Genomic DNA, 16,325 nt, shown 5'->3' with positions numbered 1-16,325 from the left:
ATAAGACAAGCAATGTGCAGCTCCAGCTCAGGAATGATAACACTCTCCCCGTCTAGTAAATCTGGGACAGTTCAGCATCTTAGATTATACGACCCTAACGGAAACAGTTTCACAATTAAAGCCCACAACATGCTGTCTTTATATTCTGCCTTCAAACGTTTTTAAAACAGTTTTTAACTTAAAACTTGTTTTAAGTGTAATGAGATTTTTTAAGACATTTTAAGCAGAAATAAGACAAATATTCCTGGTAAGATTTTTAGTTTTTGCAGAATCTGAGATCTGAGATCTGGGCTTCGGAACCGGTGCCGTTCCCAGATTTCCCAGATATTTGTCTTATTTCAAGTTAAAATGTCTCATATTTAGTCAAAAAAATCTCATTACACTTAAAACAAGACTCATCACCAGAAAAATAACAATTTTCACCTGTTTCAAGTAAATTTTCACTTGAAATAAGTAGAAAAATCTGCCAGTGGAACAAGATTTATCTTCTTATTGCAAGCAAAAAAATCTACTTGAAACAGGTGAAAATTGTTATTTTTCAAGCAAAAAAATCTTGTTCCACTGGCAGATTTTTCTACTTATTTCAAGTGAAAATCTACTTGAAACAGGCTTAGGAACCGGTGCCGTTCCCAGATTTCCGACTTTCCTGCCGGCGTTAAGACGTGAGACGTTGAGACGGGACCGACCTCGGTTCCGTTGAGGATAAAAACAGATAAAAACCTCTTTTCTCTCTCTCTCTTTCCTGCAGATGAGCAGATGAACACGGAGGAGAAGAAGAAGAGGAAGCAGCGCCGGAACCGGACCACGTTCAACAGCAGCCAGCTGCAGGCGCTGGAGCGGGTGTTTGAGAGGACGCACTACCCCGACGCCTTCGTCAGGGAGGACCTGGCCCGCCGGGTCAACCTCACCGAGGCCCGGGTGCAGGTAGGAACCACAACCACAACCAGAACCAGAACCAGAATCCCCCTGAACCGGGCTGGGGCAGAACCGGGCTGCAGGTCGTCTGCCAGCTCTCACACATATACTACGTTTCCAGCATCAATAACCCTTTTCTAACCGGAATATTATCAATAACCCGGTTACACGGCCATGTAAACACCAATAACCCCTTTGAATAACCAGAATTTGCTCATATTCTGGTTTTTAAAAACATGAATATGACCCCTGGGTTACTCCTTTTAAAATCTGAATATTGGGTCATGTAAACGTAATGGAATATCCCCATCAAACGGAACAGGAATCTGTTTTCTGCACATGTTCTGTTCACAAGGAATCCTGGTCTTTTGAGTCCAGGAAGTTCTTATAAACACGGAGAAACCAAGACCAGGAGGAGACTAATCACTTCATAAATGTAATGAAGGATATGAACATTTCTGCATTTGTAGACGGTAGAAAGTACCGGGATAAAAGATTTACAAGAAGGAGAGAGAAAAGTTGAAGCAGCATTTGTTTTGAATTTGGATCCAGGAAGAAGAAGCAGAAATGAGGAGAATTGTGTCATCACGTTCTCCGTGCGTCGCTGGTTTGATCCAGATATCCTGAATGATTAATTACCATGGAAACGGAATATTCAGAATGTTTCAGTAACCGGAATATTAGCAATAACCTGAATTTTGACTGCATGTAAACGTAGTCAGTGACTGCGTCCTAAATCCCCTACTTCCTCCCTAATGAGCAGCAAAAACAGTACGTGTGATTTTTTAGTGCGTCAGAAACATTAGTACGTACTCAATAGTATGTACTATCCATACTCATTCTGGAGAAATGTATTAGTGTGGATTGATGGACACTAGCTAAGCAGAAACTTCCCACAATGCAATGCAGCGGTGTTTGGTTGCTAAGTGATAGTATATGTTATAAGTAGAATATTACGTATAATAATATTATTATTATATAATATTAATATTATAATATTCGTATATTTATTTATTTATTTATTTATTCTTTGTTTAACCAGGAAGTCCCATTGAGATACCAGATCTCTTTTGCAAGGGATTTTCAAAGGATTTTCAAAGTTTGATTGCCCCGCCAATCATTTCTTGCACGATGTAAAATTGATAATATGGGATGTTGAGTATTTGATCCTTCAAAATACACGACCCATGACATGAATTGCATGACACTTTGTGAACATTATACGATAAAGAGAAAAAAAAACAATTCTATCGCTGTATTTGATATTAATTCAGTCATTGGCCTTTATTTAACCAGGCAGGTCATTAAGAACATTCTTATTTACAATAACGGCCTGGCAAGAGACAAGGAAGTGGTTTAGGGAGTAAAATACATAAAAAAACAAAACACAAAAATTGTAGCTCTGCAAAGGTAGAAACCCATTAGCTAGCATTTTTGGCAAAGCAGCAAAAAATGGCAGAATACCGGCACAAATGGCACAAATAGGACACTGGCTTGTGCCCTGTTGAGGCTGCATTTATTTAGTTTTTTTGCTTTTTTCTTTTTTTGCTTTTTTTTTGTTTGCTTTTTTTCTTTTATCAATCAATCGTAGCCTACGGCGTAGGCTCTGTGTTGATTTAAAAGGTCCCGCGGCAGGCTGGTGGCTCCAGAGCCTGCACGGCATGGACCGGAATAGAGAGAGGCGTCTCCATCCCGGCGAGGGCGGAGAGCGCCGGTGCGGGTGGCGGCGCTGCGGTGCCGTGCAGGCTCTGGAGCCACGGCTACGCCGCAGGGTACGGCGTAGGGCTACGCGGCGACGCATACCATTCTGCGTTGGTGTAACGCGGAACCATAAATCAGCCTTCAGTGTGTCTCTGTGTCTGTTCTGAACACCGGGTTCCTCCGCCGAAACACAACTTTTGCGGTATGCGTTCATTGTTGTGTCTAAAAATGATGGGCAGAGCCCACCCAATCAGAAACGGTACAGATATTCTGTGATATTTTTTTATATTTATAAAAAAAATAAAATTATAAAGAAATAAAGGATCCCCATAACTTTGATTGGGTGGGCAGGAACCACGTTTGGCACAGCCCACCCCTGCCCCCCCTAAAACCGGCTCGCTTGTAAACCATTCCATGCCGATGGAGCAAAGTGAGAAAATGCAGTCTTACCTAGTACAGTGAGTGCTCTGGGAGTTTTTAAAAGTAGCAATCTAGTGGATCTGGTATTGTAGCTGCTAGAGACAAATGAGACTACACAGGTAAGGAGGAAGCTTACCCAAGATGGTCTTATATATGAAGATGTACATGTGTGTTTTCCTCCGTAAATAGAGGGAGGTCCATCCTACCATTTGGTAAAGTACACAAGACATTATATAATAATATTATATAATGTCATCTTGTTTGGGCCAGGATAAACGGGAAAGAGGCGGAGCGGTGCTGCTACTGCTGCTGTTACCATGGTAACAACTCCCCCTCCCAACGGCAGGAAGTGCCGTGTGTCTCTGGTAGTACGTCCCAATTAATGCATAAATACTGATATTTACTCAAAACTGTGCCAAACTTAAGTATACTGTTGAGTATATACTGTTTAGTCTGGCATTTCAGACGCAGTGAGTCAGCTTCAGGAGATAAACCCCCTGAGAGTCTTTGAGCGGCTGATAAGGAGATCTGGGACTTTTATTATCTCACACAATCTGGTGTGAGATAAGAAAGTGAGTGGTGACGGACGGGTCCAGCAGGTCTCTGACGGGTCCAGGTCTCTGACGGGTTCTGGTCTGATACAGGACCTGCTTTTTGTTTGAGCTTTATTGTTGTAGGTTCAGTGAGCGCTGGGAAATGAGAAGCTCCTTTCAAAATAAAAGGCATTTAACTCACGATGAATAAAATCAGATAAAAGACTTTAAACAAAATAACAAATGATCCGAGACGCCCCCGGGTGTGTTGTTGTGTTTGTGTGTGTTGATTTGAGGTGTGTGTGTGTGCGTGCGTGCGTGCGTGCGTGCGTGCGCGCGCGCGTGCGTGCGTGCGTGCGTGCGTGCGTGCGTGCGTGCGTGCGTGCGTGCGTGTGTGCGTGTGTTTTGAGGTTTGCTGGCGCCGCCACAAACATCTGGTCGATCCATTTGTTGTCCAGCTTTGATCCATCGATTTCATATCGATCAATATATCGATCGATATCTCGTTCTCGGGTCTCTGACGGTTTCAGGTCTCTGATGGACTGGGGTCTCCGATGCCGGGGCCGGGGGGTGCGGTGGTTACCGGGGTGACAGGGGGTTCTGCACATCTGTGATTAATGTGCAGCGACGCAGAAACACTTTGATGGAAGAGACTCGGCTTCATTCCTGCAGCTCTGCGTCAGCCGGGGGGGACGGGGGTTGGGAGGGGTGCAGGTTCAGTTTCACCCCCCCATCATCATCATCATCATCATCATCATTATCATCATCATCATCATCATGGGGGGGCGGCTGAGGGATCTGGGGGGGTGAGAGGACTTTAACGGCTTGGCAACGAGAAACTCAGAAACCTGCAGGAAGAAATATTAACTGTCCTACTGTCCTTCTACTGTCCTCCGACTCTTCTTCTACTGTCCCTCTGGGGTAGAGCAGAATGGACACGCCCCCTGTGATGTCACACGGTGGTTTCTGAAGTGTGTAGGTCCATGTTGGACTCGGACCAGGAAGTCAGTCGGGCCGTTGTCCCTGTAACCGACCAAACCGCCCTAAGCAGCCGCCGCATCCTGTTGTTGTGATGTCATCACTCATGAACCTGTGGTTGTGATGTCATTCTTTTGAAGAAAACTTTTGATTACATTACAGCGAATGGGGACCGAGGCAGGTATTCGCGCCGCTCTAGCCCCCGCCCCCGTTTAAATGTTGTGCATACCACGCCTGTCAAAGTCACATTTTATGAATCCCAACACCTATGTCTACATTCTGACCAAAAATAATTTGTCTGCCTTTTACGGTTTGGCCGTGAGCTCGAGTTACAAATAAAAATTCAGGTTATTTTTTCACTGTTTCTCGCACTCTAGCAAATGACACCCGCACTCTAGATTTGACAAAAAAGTGATTTCCAGTCCTCGCTTGAGTGCTCATATCTTGAAAAGTGTACAACTTAGGAAAAGACTGTGCCGGTGTTTTGGAGAGAAGAGAAGTTTTCCTCCATATTGAAGTTTGAATGACATTTCTACGTGCAGGTGTGAGAAAGTTAGGTGACTCAGAAAAAAGGTTAATTTTGGCTTTTTTTTTTACTTTTTCCCATCCGCTTTGAATGGGTTTTTTTCGCCGTTTTTTTGGGAATAACTTTGGGAAAAATGGGAATTTCAACACCATCAGTCATCAGTCAACAGTCATGAACCTGTTGTTGTGATGTCATCAGACATGAACCTGTGACCGTGTTGATCAGAGTCCCTGACAGTTTTAACTCAATGCTGGTTACATGAAAGAATAACAACAATAATAATAAAATAATCATAAATAATAATAAAAACAATCCGGTCTGTGTTTCCAGGTCTGGTTCCAGAACCGGAGGGCCAAGTTCCGCCGGAACGAGCGAGCCATGCTGGCCAGCAAGAACGCCTCCCTGCTCAAGTCCTACTCCGGGGACGTGACGGCGGTGGAGCAGCCCATCGTGCCGCGTCCCGCCCCCCGGCCCGACTACATGTCCTGGGGCAGCGCCGCCCCCTACAGGTACGACCTCCAACCACCATCACACCCACCCGCTGCTCTGAAGGTCCATACGGTACCTGTAGGGGGCAGCTCCGACCCCTACAGGTAAGACTTCCAACCACCATCACATCACGTGTTGTATTTATTTTTCTTTGTTATTTTGTCTTTTCTTTCTTTTCTTATTTTATTTTATTTACATTTTTTAATTTTTATATATTTTTTTATGGCATATATGATATGATTTTTGGATGAGACTGTTAAATTGTTTTGCTTTTTTTAATATTTTGATGCTTTTAATTTGATGGGTTTTGTTGTGTTTGAGACAAAGCCAACAATAAAACAAAACTAGACAATTTCCTCGCAGAAATTTCGAGAGTGCCACGGGGGGCTGCTGCCCATTTGTGTACATTGCTGCATTTTTCAGCAATAAAGGTGAAGGACTCAAAACTAAGTCCAATGACACCACACACGACTCTCTATATCAAACCCTGTAAAAGTTATCAGACTATCACATATCGATCAGAAAAAGGGGCGGGGTTAATTTGCACCAATTATGGTCAAGGACTCAATACAGAGTCCGATGACACCACCCACGACTCTCTATGTCAAACCGTTCAAAAGTTATTGACCCATCACATATCAACCAATCAGAAGAAGGGGCAGCTGAGCTCTTGTTGCCCCGGCAACAAGAACCTCGACTTCAGAATCGTCCGGTTTGGCTGTGAGAAAAACCCAGATTTTGGCTTCTGACAAGGTCTCAAATAACTCTGATTTGTGATCAAACCGTAGGTCGTAGCCAAAAAACGAAAACATCGTGAGAGACACAGAAGCCGGCAGATTCTGACAATCTTAATTTTATTCAGATATTCCTTAAAATTAGTCAGTTAGCTCAGTGCGAAGACAGAGTGAGATTCTTTTGAAGAAAACTTTTGATTACATTACAGCGAATGGGGACCGAGGCAGGTATTTGCGCCGCTTTAGCCTCCCCCGTTTAAATTTTGTGCAAACCCCGCCTGTCAAAGTCACATTTTATGAATCCCAACACCTATGTCTACATTCTCACCAAAAATAATTTGTCTGCCTTTTACGGTTTGGCCGTGAGCTTGAGTTACAAATAAAAATTCAGGTTATTTTTTCACTGTTTCTCGCACTCTAGCAAATGACACCCGCACTCTAGATTTGACAAAAAAGTGATTTCCAGTCCTCGCTTGAGTGCTCATATCTTGTAAAGTGTACAACTTAGGAAAAAACTGTTTGGTGTTTTGGAGAAAAGAGAAGTTTTTCTCCGTTTTGAAGTTTGAATGACATTTCTACGTGCCGGTGTGAGAAAGTTAGGTGACTCAGAAAAAAGGTGAATTTTGGCTTTCTTTTTTACTTTTTCCCATCCGCTTTGAATGGGTTTTTTTGGCCGTTTTTTTGGGAATAACTTTTTTTTGGGGGGAAAAATGGGAATTTCAACACCAAAAGTCATAGCACACTATTCCCGATCGAGCCGCACATTTTGATATATGATTCGCCTGGGTCCTCCGAAATCTGTAGGAGGAGTAGCGAACTGAATCCAATCACTCCATCACTCCATCACTCCATCCAGACGGTCCCCCACAGGTTCAACATACTGGTACCAGGTCTGGTTCAGATCCAGAGACACAACCTGATGGATGGATGGATGATGGGTGGAAGAATGGACAGATGAATCGATGGACAATTGGATGGTTTGATGGATGGATGGATGGATAGATGGATGGATGGACAGTTGGATGGATGGATGGATGGATGGATGGATGGATGGATGGATGGATGGATGGATGGATGGATGGATGGATGGATGAAAGAATGGACAGATGAATTGCTGGACAGTTGGATGGATGGTTGGATGGATGGATGGATGGATGGATGATGGATGGATGGATGGATGGGTAGATGGATGGATGGATGGATGGATGGATGGATGGATGGATGGATGGATGGAAGGATGGTTTGTTGGTTTTATTGATTGATGGATGGAGGGATTGATGAAGGATGGACAGATTAAGCGAACAGCAGTTGGATGATGGATGGACAGATAGATAAATGCATGAATAGATGGATAAATGATGGATGGATGGACAGACAGGTGGATGGAAGCTCAGATCAGGTCTTTGGTGGAATACTAGTCCAGCTCTGGTCCAGGTCTTAGTTCTGGTCCAGGTTTTAGTTCTGGTCCAGGTTTTAGTTCTGGTCCAGGTTTCAGTTCTGGTCCAGGTTTCAGTTCTGGTCCAGGTTTTAGTTCTGGTCCAGGTTTCAGTTCTGGTCCAGGTTTCAGTTCTGGTCCAGGTTTCAGTTCTGGTCCAGGTTTTAGTTCTGGTCCAGGTTTCAGTTCTGGTCCAGGTTTCAGTTCTGGTCCAGGATTTAGTTCTGGTCCAGGTCTTAGTTCTGGTCCAGGTTTTGAACCCCCCCCCCCATCTGTGTTTGCACCACCTGACCAGGTTTGATGAAGTTGTTTCTTCAGGAAATTATTCGTGTCCACGAAGACCTGAACACATGTTGGAATCTGCAGAACATCACACACACACACACACACACACACACACACACACACACACACACACACACACACACACACACACACACACACACACACACACCCTGGCTGTTATTGTTTCATTTCCTCCGGAGCTACCGGCACATTCTCCTCATAGTTGCTCTGAACGTCCTCATCCCCCTGGTCCACCTGAGTCCGCCTGGATTCAGGACCAGGTGGACTCAAGTGGACTAAGCTGGACTAGGCCAGACTCAGGTGGACCCATGTGGAACAATGTGGACTCAGGTGGACTCAGATGGACTAAGCTGGACCTGGTGGACTCAGGTGGACTCAAATGGGCCCCAGACAGGAAAAAAGCACCCAGAACCGTGACCCTTCTGTTGAGGTGATAATGTGAAAACAAACCGTATTAAATCCCCGTGACCCTCGATGGGGTCAGCACCGCTCCGGGTCTCTGGAAACTCTGGTTTCACTGGTCCGGCTTTGCGGTAATCCTCCGTTATGAAGGCCTGCAGCAGCGGCTCAGACACCCCCCCAACCCCAACCCCAACCCTAACCCTAACCCTAACCCCCCCCGAGAGAGAGGTATCAACAGACGACCCACCGCCTGGAGGAGATATGTGAAGATGCTTCGGTTGGGGTCTGGAAGTTCAATTCAATTCAATTATAGCGTCTAATACAACAAAAGTTGTCTCCAGACGCTTTCCAGAGACCCAGAACATGAAGATAAACCCCAGAGCAATTATTACATAAACAATGGCAGGTAAAAACTCCCCTAGTGGGAGAAAAACCTTAAGCCAAAGCGGGATGACCAGGGGTGGGGACCGCAGGCCAGCACCAGCTCCCGAAGCTCCGGCCCAATCAGCAAGTCCCAGGTTGGGGTGCAGGGTCGGGGAAAGGCAGGCAGGGCCAGGGAGAGGAGTCTTGACGGACTAACCTCTCCCCGCCTGGGTCCAGAGTTCCATGGTAGACTGGGTCCAGAGTTCCATGGTAGACTGGGTCCAGAGTTCCATGGTAGACTGGCTAGAACAGTCTGTGGTAGACTGGCTCTGTCGGTGGGTTTATTCTGCAGCAATCCCCGACCCTTTCGTAATTGGTTCGGTTGGTCATATCCAGGTTTTATCTGTACTGGAACCACTCCGACTGTACTCCGGCCATACTCGTACTCCAACCATACTTAACTTCCAACCCAGACATAAGACTTTCAGACTCCATAGTAACCTTCAAATCCAAACTCAAAACTCACCTTTTCAAAGTGGCTACTCCCTCTGATTGTACACCGTGTCCATGGCTATAATATTGGTTGATGTTGTTTGGTTTAATATTGCTTGTTGTTGTAATTTTATGCTTGTATGTTATGCTTTTATTCTTGTAAGGTGACCTTGGGTGACCTGAAAGGCTACACCAAATAAAATGTATTATTATTATTTTTTTTTATACTCCGACTCCGACCGTATTCCGCCTGTAATCCGACCGTACTCCAACCATACTCATACTCCAACCATACTCATACTTCCACCATACTCATACTCTGACCATACTCATACTTCCACCATACTCATACTCCAACCATACTCATACTCTGACCATACTCATACTCCCACCATACTCATACTCCGACCGTACTCATACTTCCACCATACTCATACTCTGACCATACTCATACTCCCACCATACTCATACTCCGACCGTACTCATACTCCAACCATACTCCGACCATACTCCAACCATACTCCAACCATACTCCCACCATACTCCCACCATACTCCCACCATACTCCCATCATACTCCGACCATACTCCCACCATACTCCCATCATACTCCCATCATACTCCCACCATACTCCGACCATACTCCCATCATACTCCCATCATACTCCCATCATACTCCCACCATACTCCCATCATACTCCCATCATACTCCCACCATACTCCGACCATACTCCCATCATACTCCCATCATACTCCGACCATACTCCCACCATACTCCCATCATACTCCGACCATACTCCCACCATACTCCCATCATACTCCCATCATACTCCCACCATACTCCGACCATACTCCCACCATACTCCCATCATACTCCCATCATACTCCCACCATACTCCGACCATACTCCCATCATACTCCCATCATACTCCGACCATACTCCCACCATACTCCCACCATACTCCCATCATACTCCGACCATACTCCCACCATACTCCCATCATACTCCCATCATACTCCCATCATACTCCGACCATACTCCCACCATACTCCCACCATACTCCCATCATACTCCCATCATACTCCCATCATACTCCCATCATACTCCCACCATACTCCCATCATACTCCCACCATACTCCCATCATACTCCCATCATACTCCCATCATACTCCCATCATACTCCCATCATACTCCCATCATACTCCGACCATACTCCGACCATACTCCCACCATACTCCCATCATACTCCCATCATACTCCCATCATACTCCCACCATACTCCGACCATACTCCCACCATACTCCCATCATACTCCCATCATACTCCCATCATACTCCCACCATACTCCGACCATACTCCCACCATACTCCCATCATACTCCCATCATACTCCCACCATACTCCGACCATACTCCCATCATACTCCCATCATACTCCGACCATACTCCCACCATACTCCCACCATACTCCCATCATACTCCGACCATACTCCCACCATACTCCCATCATACTCCCATCATACTCCCATCATACTCCGACCATACTCCCACCATACTCCCATCATACTCCCATCATACTCCCATCATACTCCCACCATACTCCGACCATACTCCCACCATACTCCCACCATACTCCCATCATACTCCCATCATACTCCCATCATACTCCCATCATACTCCCATCATACTCCCACCATACTCCCACCATACTCCCACCATACTCCCATCATACTCCCACCATACTCCCATCATACTCCCATCATACTCCCATCATACTCCCATCATACTCCCATCATACTCCCATCATACTCCCATCATACTCCCATCATACTCCGACCATACTCCGACCATACTCCCACCATACTCCCATCATACTCCCACCATACTCCCATCATACTCCCATCATACTCCCATCATACTCCCATCATACTCCCATCATACTCCCATCATACTCCCATCATACTCCCATCATACTCCCATCATACTCATACTCCGACCGTACTCATACTTCCACCATACTCCAACCATACACCGACCATACTCATACTCCAACCATACTCCGACCATTCTCCAACCATACTCATACTTCCAGCATACTCATACTCCAACTGTACTCCGACCCTCAGTTCCTTCGGCACCGACAGAAACCTTCTGAATCCGGTCCACAACAGTCGGGTCTTTCTTTCTAAAAATGTACTTTTCTTGCCCTTAAAAACAGCAGAGCAGCTTTATTTAACTTTGCCCCAGGTGATTAACTTCTGCTCTGCCCCCACAGCGCCATGGCGACCTACCCGCCCACCTGCTCCAACACCAACACGTCCCAGGGCATGAACATGGCCAACAGCATCGCCAACCTGCGGCTCAAGGCCAAGGAGTACAGCCTGAACCAGGTGCCCACGGTCAACTGAGCGGAGGACGGGTCCGCCGGGGGGACGGGGCGACGGCAGTCCCCTCCCAGCCCCCCGGACGGTGGAGTCGAACCGCCGCCACCAGCCCGTGGACCAGCCGTGGCGGGGTTTCCACCCGCGAGGTGACTTTTCTCCCGTCATCTGGACGCCGCCGCCGGGTCTCTGCGTAGCTTCACCTTAGTGACTGATGGGGGGGGCGGCTTCCTGTCAGCGGACTGTTTCACAGACTCGGGCGGCGTGGAACCCCCCCCTCACTTTTCTCTGTGGCGTGGACTGAGTTTCACACGAGCGGGACGGACTCCGGTCACAACCGGCAAAGACTTCCTCAAACATTTACTCCCTTTTTGTTGTGATTTTGTTATTTTCCACATTTGTTTCCATGTTATACCACTGAGAAGCAAACGCCTCCCGGCGCTCCGGTTCCATGTTATCGTCCAGTATACGGCAGGAGCCATGTATCCGAACCCACCACCCCTAGATAAGTTCATATGATATCTTCTATTTGTAACAGAAACTTGTATATGAATAAAGATGCGTTTCAAGCAAAAGCCGTGGCGCCGCCTCCACCTCCGCACAAACGGGAGAAAAACTCTCTTTTTCCAGTGTTTTTCTCTGCAGTTGTGTCCTGAAACATTCCCTGGCTGGAAACACGATACGTCGGATTCTTTCAAGCTTAAAAAAAAAAAAAAAACCCAGCGAGCGAGAGAGCGAGTGTGTTTGAGTTGGTTTGGGAGAGTTCTGGCACGGCCCATAAAAGAGAGATTTACAACCCGAGAACAGATTCCTCTCCAGAAAAACCTCGAGCTGGTTTTCTTCCCCTCCTGATTACCACAACCTGAGATTTCCATCTTAAAAACAGGATATTTATGAGCGAGGAAATCCTCTCTTTAATGCGGAGGGGCCCCCGGGGGCCTCATTTAGCCGGGCGGCTGTCACTCGAGGTGTTTCTAGTCCGCGACCCCTCGTAACCCCCACCGTCAACAGACACATGTGGACGCCGGGCCGTACGGCGCACACATGCCGGGGGGGGGGGGCGACCCGGCCGACGGGCCGACGGGCCGACGGGCCGACGGGCCGACGGGCCTCTCTATGGTAGACCGGGTCCAGTAGTCTATGACTGCATTTAGTTAGTTAGTTTACCATAGTCTATGGTAAACGATAAATTCCTGTTGATGACGTTTTTGTGTAAAACTGATTTATGGTTCTGTGTTAAATCCACGCACAACGTACGTGAAGGAAGGAAGGAAGGAAGGAAGGAACGAAGGAAAGGGGAGAAGGAAGGAGAGAGGAGGAGGAAAAAAGGAAGGAAGGGAAAAAAGAAGGAAGGAAGGAAATGAGCCTGAAAGAAAGAAAGAAAGAAAGAAAGAAATAAAGAAAGAAAGAAAGAAAGAAGGAAAGAAAGAAAGAAAGAAAGAAAGAAATAAAGAAAGAAAGAAAGAAAGAAGGAAAGAAAGAAAGAAGGAAAGAAAGAAAGAAAGAAAGAAAGAAAGAAAGAAAGAAAGAAAGAAAGAAGGAAAGAAGGAAAGAAAGAAATAAAGAAAGAAAGAAAGAAAGAAGGAAAGAAAGAAAGAAGGAAAGAAAGAAAGAAAGAAAGAAAGAAGGAAAGAAAGAAAGAAAGAAAGAAAGAAAGAAAGAAGGAAAGAAAGAAAGAAGGAAAGAAAGAAAAGAAAAGAAAGAAAGAAAGAAAGAAAGAAAGAAAGAAGGAAAGAAGGAAAGAAGAAAGAAAGAAAGAAAGAAAGAAAGAAAGAAAGAAAGAAGAAGAAAGAAGGAAAGAAGGAAAGAAAGAAAGAAAGAAAGAAAGAAGGAAAGAAGGAAAGAAAGAAAGAAAGAAAGAAAGAAAGAAAGAAGGAAAGAAAGAAAGAAAGAAAGAAAGAAGGAAAGAAGGAAAGAAAGAAAGAAAGAAAGAAAGAAAGAAAGAAGGAAAGAAAGAAAGAAAGAAAGAAAGAAAGAAAGAAAGAAAGAAAGAAAAGAAAGAAAGAAAGAAAGAAAGAAAGAAGGAAAGAAAGAAAGAAAGAAAGAAAGAAGGAAAGAAAGAAAGAAAGAAAGAAAGAAAGAAAGAAGGAAAGAAGGAAAGAAAGAAAGAAAGAAAGAAAGAAAGAAGGAAAGAAAGAAAGAAAGAAAGAAAGAAAGAAAGAAAGAAAGAAAGAAAGAAGGAAAGAAAGAAAGAAAGAAAGAAAGAAAGAAGAAAGAAAGAAAGAAAGAAAGAAGGAAAGAAGGAAAGAAAGAAAGAAAGAAAGAAGGAAAGAAAGAAAGAAAGAAAGAAAGAAAGAAAGAAAGAAAGAAAGAAAGAAAGAAAGAAAGAAAAGAAGAAGAAAGAAGGAAAGAAGGAAAGAAAGAAGAAAGAAAGAAAGAAAGAAAGAAAGAAAGAAAGAAGACTGGGTCCAGTACTCTATGACTATTTCCAATAAGCCTTTTAAAACTGGAATGTCAGCAATAACCCGGTTTTGCACGGCCATGTAAACACCAATAACCCCTTTGGGTCCGTGTACTTCGCGGCCATCCGTTTTTTGTTTTGAAATGACAAAATAAAAATAGAGAAATAATCCAAAATACTCTGTTTCCCATCTTTTGTTTTGATAATAAAAAATGGAAAACGGAAAATGGTACTTTCCGGTACTTTCTAGCGTCTACAAATGCAGAAATGTTCATATCCTTCATTACATTTATGAAGTGATTAGTCTCCTCCTGGTCTTGGTTTCTCCGTGTTTATAAGAACTTCCTGGACTCAAAAGACCAGGATTCCTTGTGAACAGAACATGAGCAGAAAACAGATTCCTGTTCCGTTTAATGGGGATATTCCGTTTGGTGTTTACATGACCCAATATTCAGGTTTAAAAGGAGTAACCCAGGGGTCATATGGGGTTTTTAAAAACCAGAATATGAGCAAATTCCGGTTATTCAAAGGGGTCCGTGAACTTCGCGGCCATCCGTTTTTTGTTTTGAAATGACAAAATAAAAATAGAGAAATAATCCAAAATAATCCGTTTCCCATCTTTTGTTTTGAAAATAAAAAACGGAAAACGGAAAACTGATCGTTATCCATTATCCGTTTTCCGATTTCATTGATGTTATTGAAAATCGAAATTGGGAATTGATACCCCGTCCACACGTAGCCGGGTATTTTTGAAACCAAATATTTCCCCCCTCCGTTTATAAAAAAATTTGCATCCACATTACATCGTTTTTAAAAAAACCCCTTCCACACATAACCGAAGATCTGCGTTTTCGACCACATTCATAAGCATTCTAACCTGTAAATAATCTGCGGCTCCCGGGTAGGCTGCACCTCCGCGGTGCAGCTTCCCCGGCAGGCGCGGCTCCTTCTCCCCCGCATGTCCCGCCCGCCACGGAGCTGCCGCGTTATCGACGCACCCTACGCCGTAGGGTACGGCGTAGGGTGCGCGTCGCCGCGTACCCTACGGCGTAGCCTCTGTGTCGGTGTAACGCAGCAAACGGTGGTCAAGACCAGAGACCATTTATTTAATAAATAGCTTGGAGAACAGATGCTGGATCATCTGTAGTTCTGTAGTAAACAAAAGTCGCACGTCAGAGCAGATTTGTTGTTGTTTTGGCGCATAATGTGACGTTCGAAAACGCAAAACTCCGGTTGTGTGTGTCTACACGCATCTACATAAACGGAGTTTTCAAAAATCTTCACTTTGCCCGGAGTTTTTTTAAAGCTTCGTTTATTTGCGTTTTCGTGTGGATGACAGGTCCAAACGTAGGAAAATATCTCCGGTTTAGCAGATACCGGCTACGTGTGGACGGGGTCTAAAACAGTGGGTGGAAAACTCTTTTCTCTATTTCCTATTCGTTTCCAACGGGGGGGCAGTATGTTAGAGTTCAGTACATGTTATTGATTATTGATTGGACGCTGCAGCTGAACGGACTGTCACAACAACACTGCAGTTTCATGACGGAGTGAAGACAGATTACAGATTAAACTCATGTTTCACTGCAGTGATGTTGTGACAGTCCGTTCAGCTGCAGCGTCCAAAGAAAAGCTGCCACCAATCAATAACATAAACTCTAACATACCCCCCGCCCCCGCCCGAAATGAATAGGAAATAGAGAAAAGAGTTTTCCACTCGCTGTTTTAATTCCCAATTTCGATTTTCAAACACATCAATGAAATCGGAAAACGGATAATGGATAACGATCAGTTTTCCGTTTTTTATTTTCAAAACAAAAGATGGGAAACGGATTATTTTGGATTATTTCTCTATTTTTATTTTGTCATTTCAAAACAAAAAACGGATGGCCGTGAAGTCCACGGACCCCTTTGAATAACCGGAATTTGCTCATATTCCAGTTTTTAAAAACCCCAATATGAGCCCTGGGTTACTCCTTTTAAAACCTGAATATTGGGTCATGTAAACGCTAACGGAATATCCCCATCAAACGGAACAGGAATCTGTTTTCTGCACATGCTCTGTTCACAAGGAATCTTGGTCTTTTGAGTCCAGGAAGTTCTTATAAACACGGAGAAACCAAGACCAGGAGGAGACTAATCACTTCATAAATGTAATGAAGGATATGAACATTTCTGCATTTGTAGACGGTAGAAAGTACCGGGATAGAAGATTTACAAGAAGGAGAGAGAAAAGTTGCGCGAAGCAGCATT

The 16,325-nt window shown here is 44.7% G+C and overlaps 1 protein-coding gene across 2 annotated transcripts in view; it reads left to right on the top strand.

The window, feature by feature from the left end:
* prrx1b (paired related homeobox 1b) overlaps nucleotides 1-12,249 on the top strand; it is a 24,227-nt gene extending 11,978 nt beyond the window's left edge. The window contains exons 2-4 of one of the 2 annotated variants that reach the window (XM_061737312.1): nucleotides 749-924; nucleotides 5,404-5,582; nucleotides 11,569-12,249. In XM_061737312.1, coding sequence (XP_061593296.1) covers nucleotides 749-924; nucleotides 5,404-5,582; nucleotides 11,569-11,701 — 488 coding nt within the window. In that variant the 3' untranslated portion in view covers nucleotides 11,702-12,249. Of the gene's footprint in view, nucleotides 1-748; nucleotides 925-5,403; nucleotides 5,667-11,568 lie in introns of both variants that reach the window. The other variant, XM_061737311.1, reaches the window with a different exon arrangement.
* The last annotated feature ends 4,076 nt before the right edge of the window (nucleotides 12,250-16,325 follow it).

The sequence above is a fragment of the Cololabis saira genome, chromosome 13, assembly GCF_033807715.1.
Source record: "Cololabis saira isolate AMF1-May2022 chromosome 13, fColSai1.1, whole genome shotgun sequence".
In the NCBI taxonomy this organism is placed as follows: Eukaryota; Metazoa; Chordata; class Actinopteri; order Beloniformes; family Belonidae; genus Cololabis; species Cololabis saira.
This window is presented reverse-complemented; position numbering and strand designations above follow the sequence as displayed.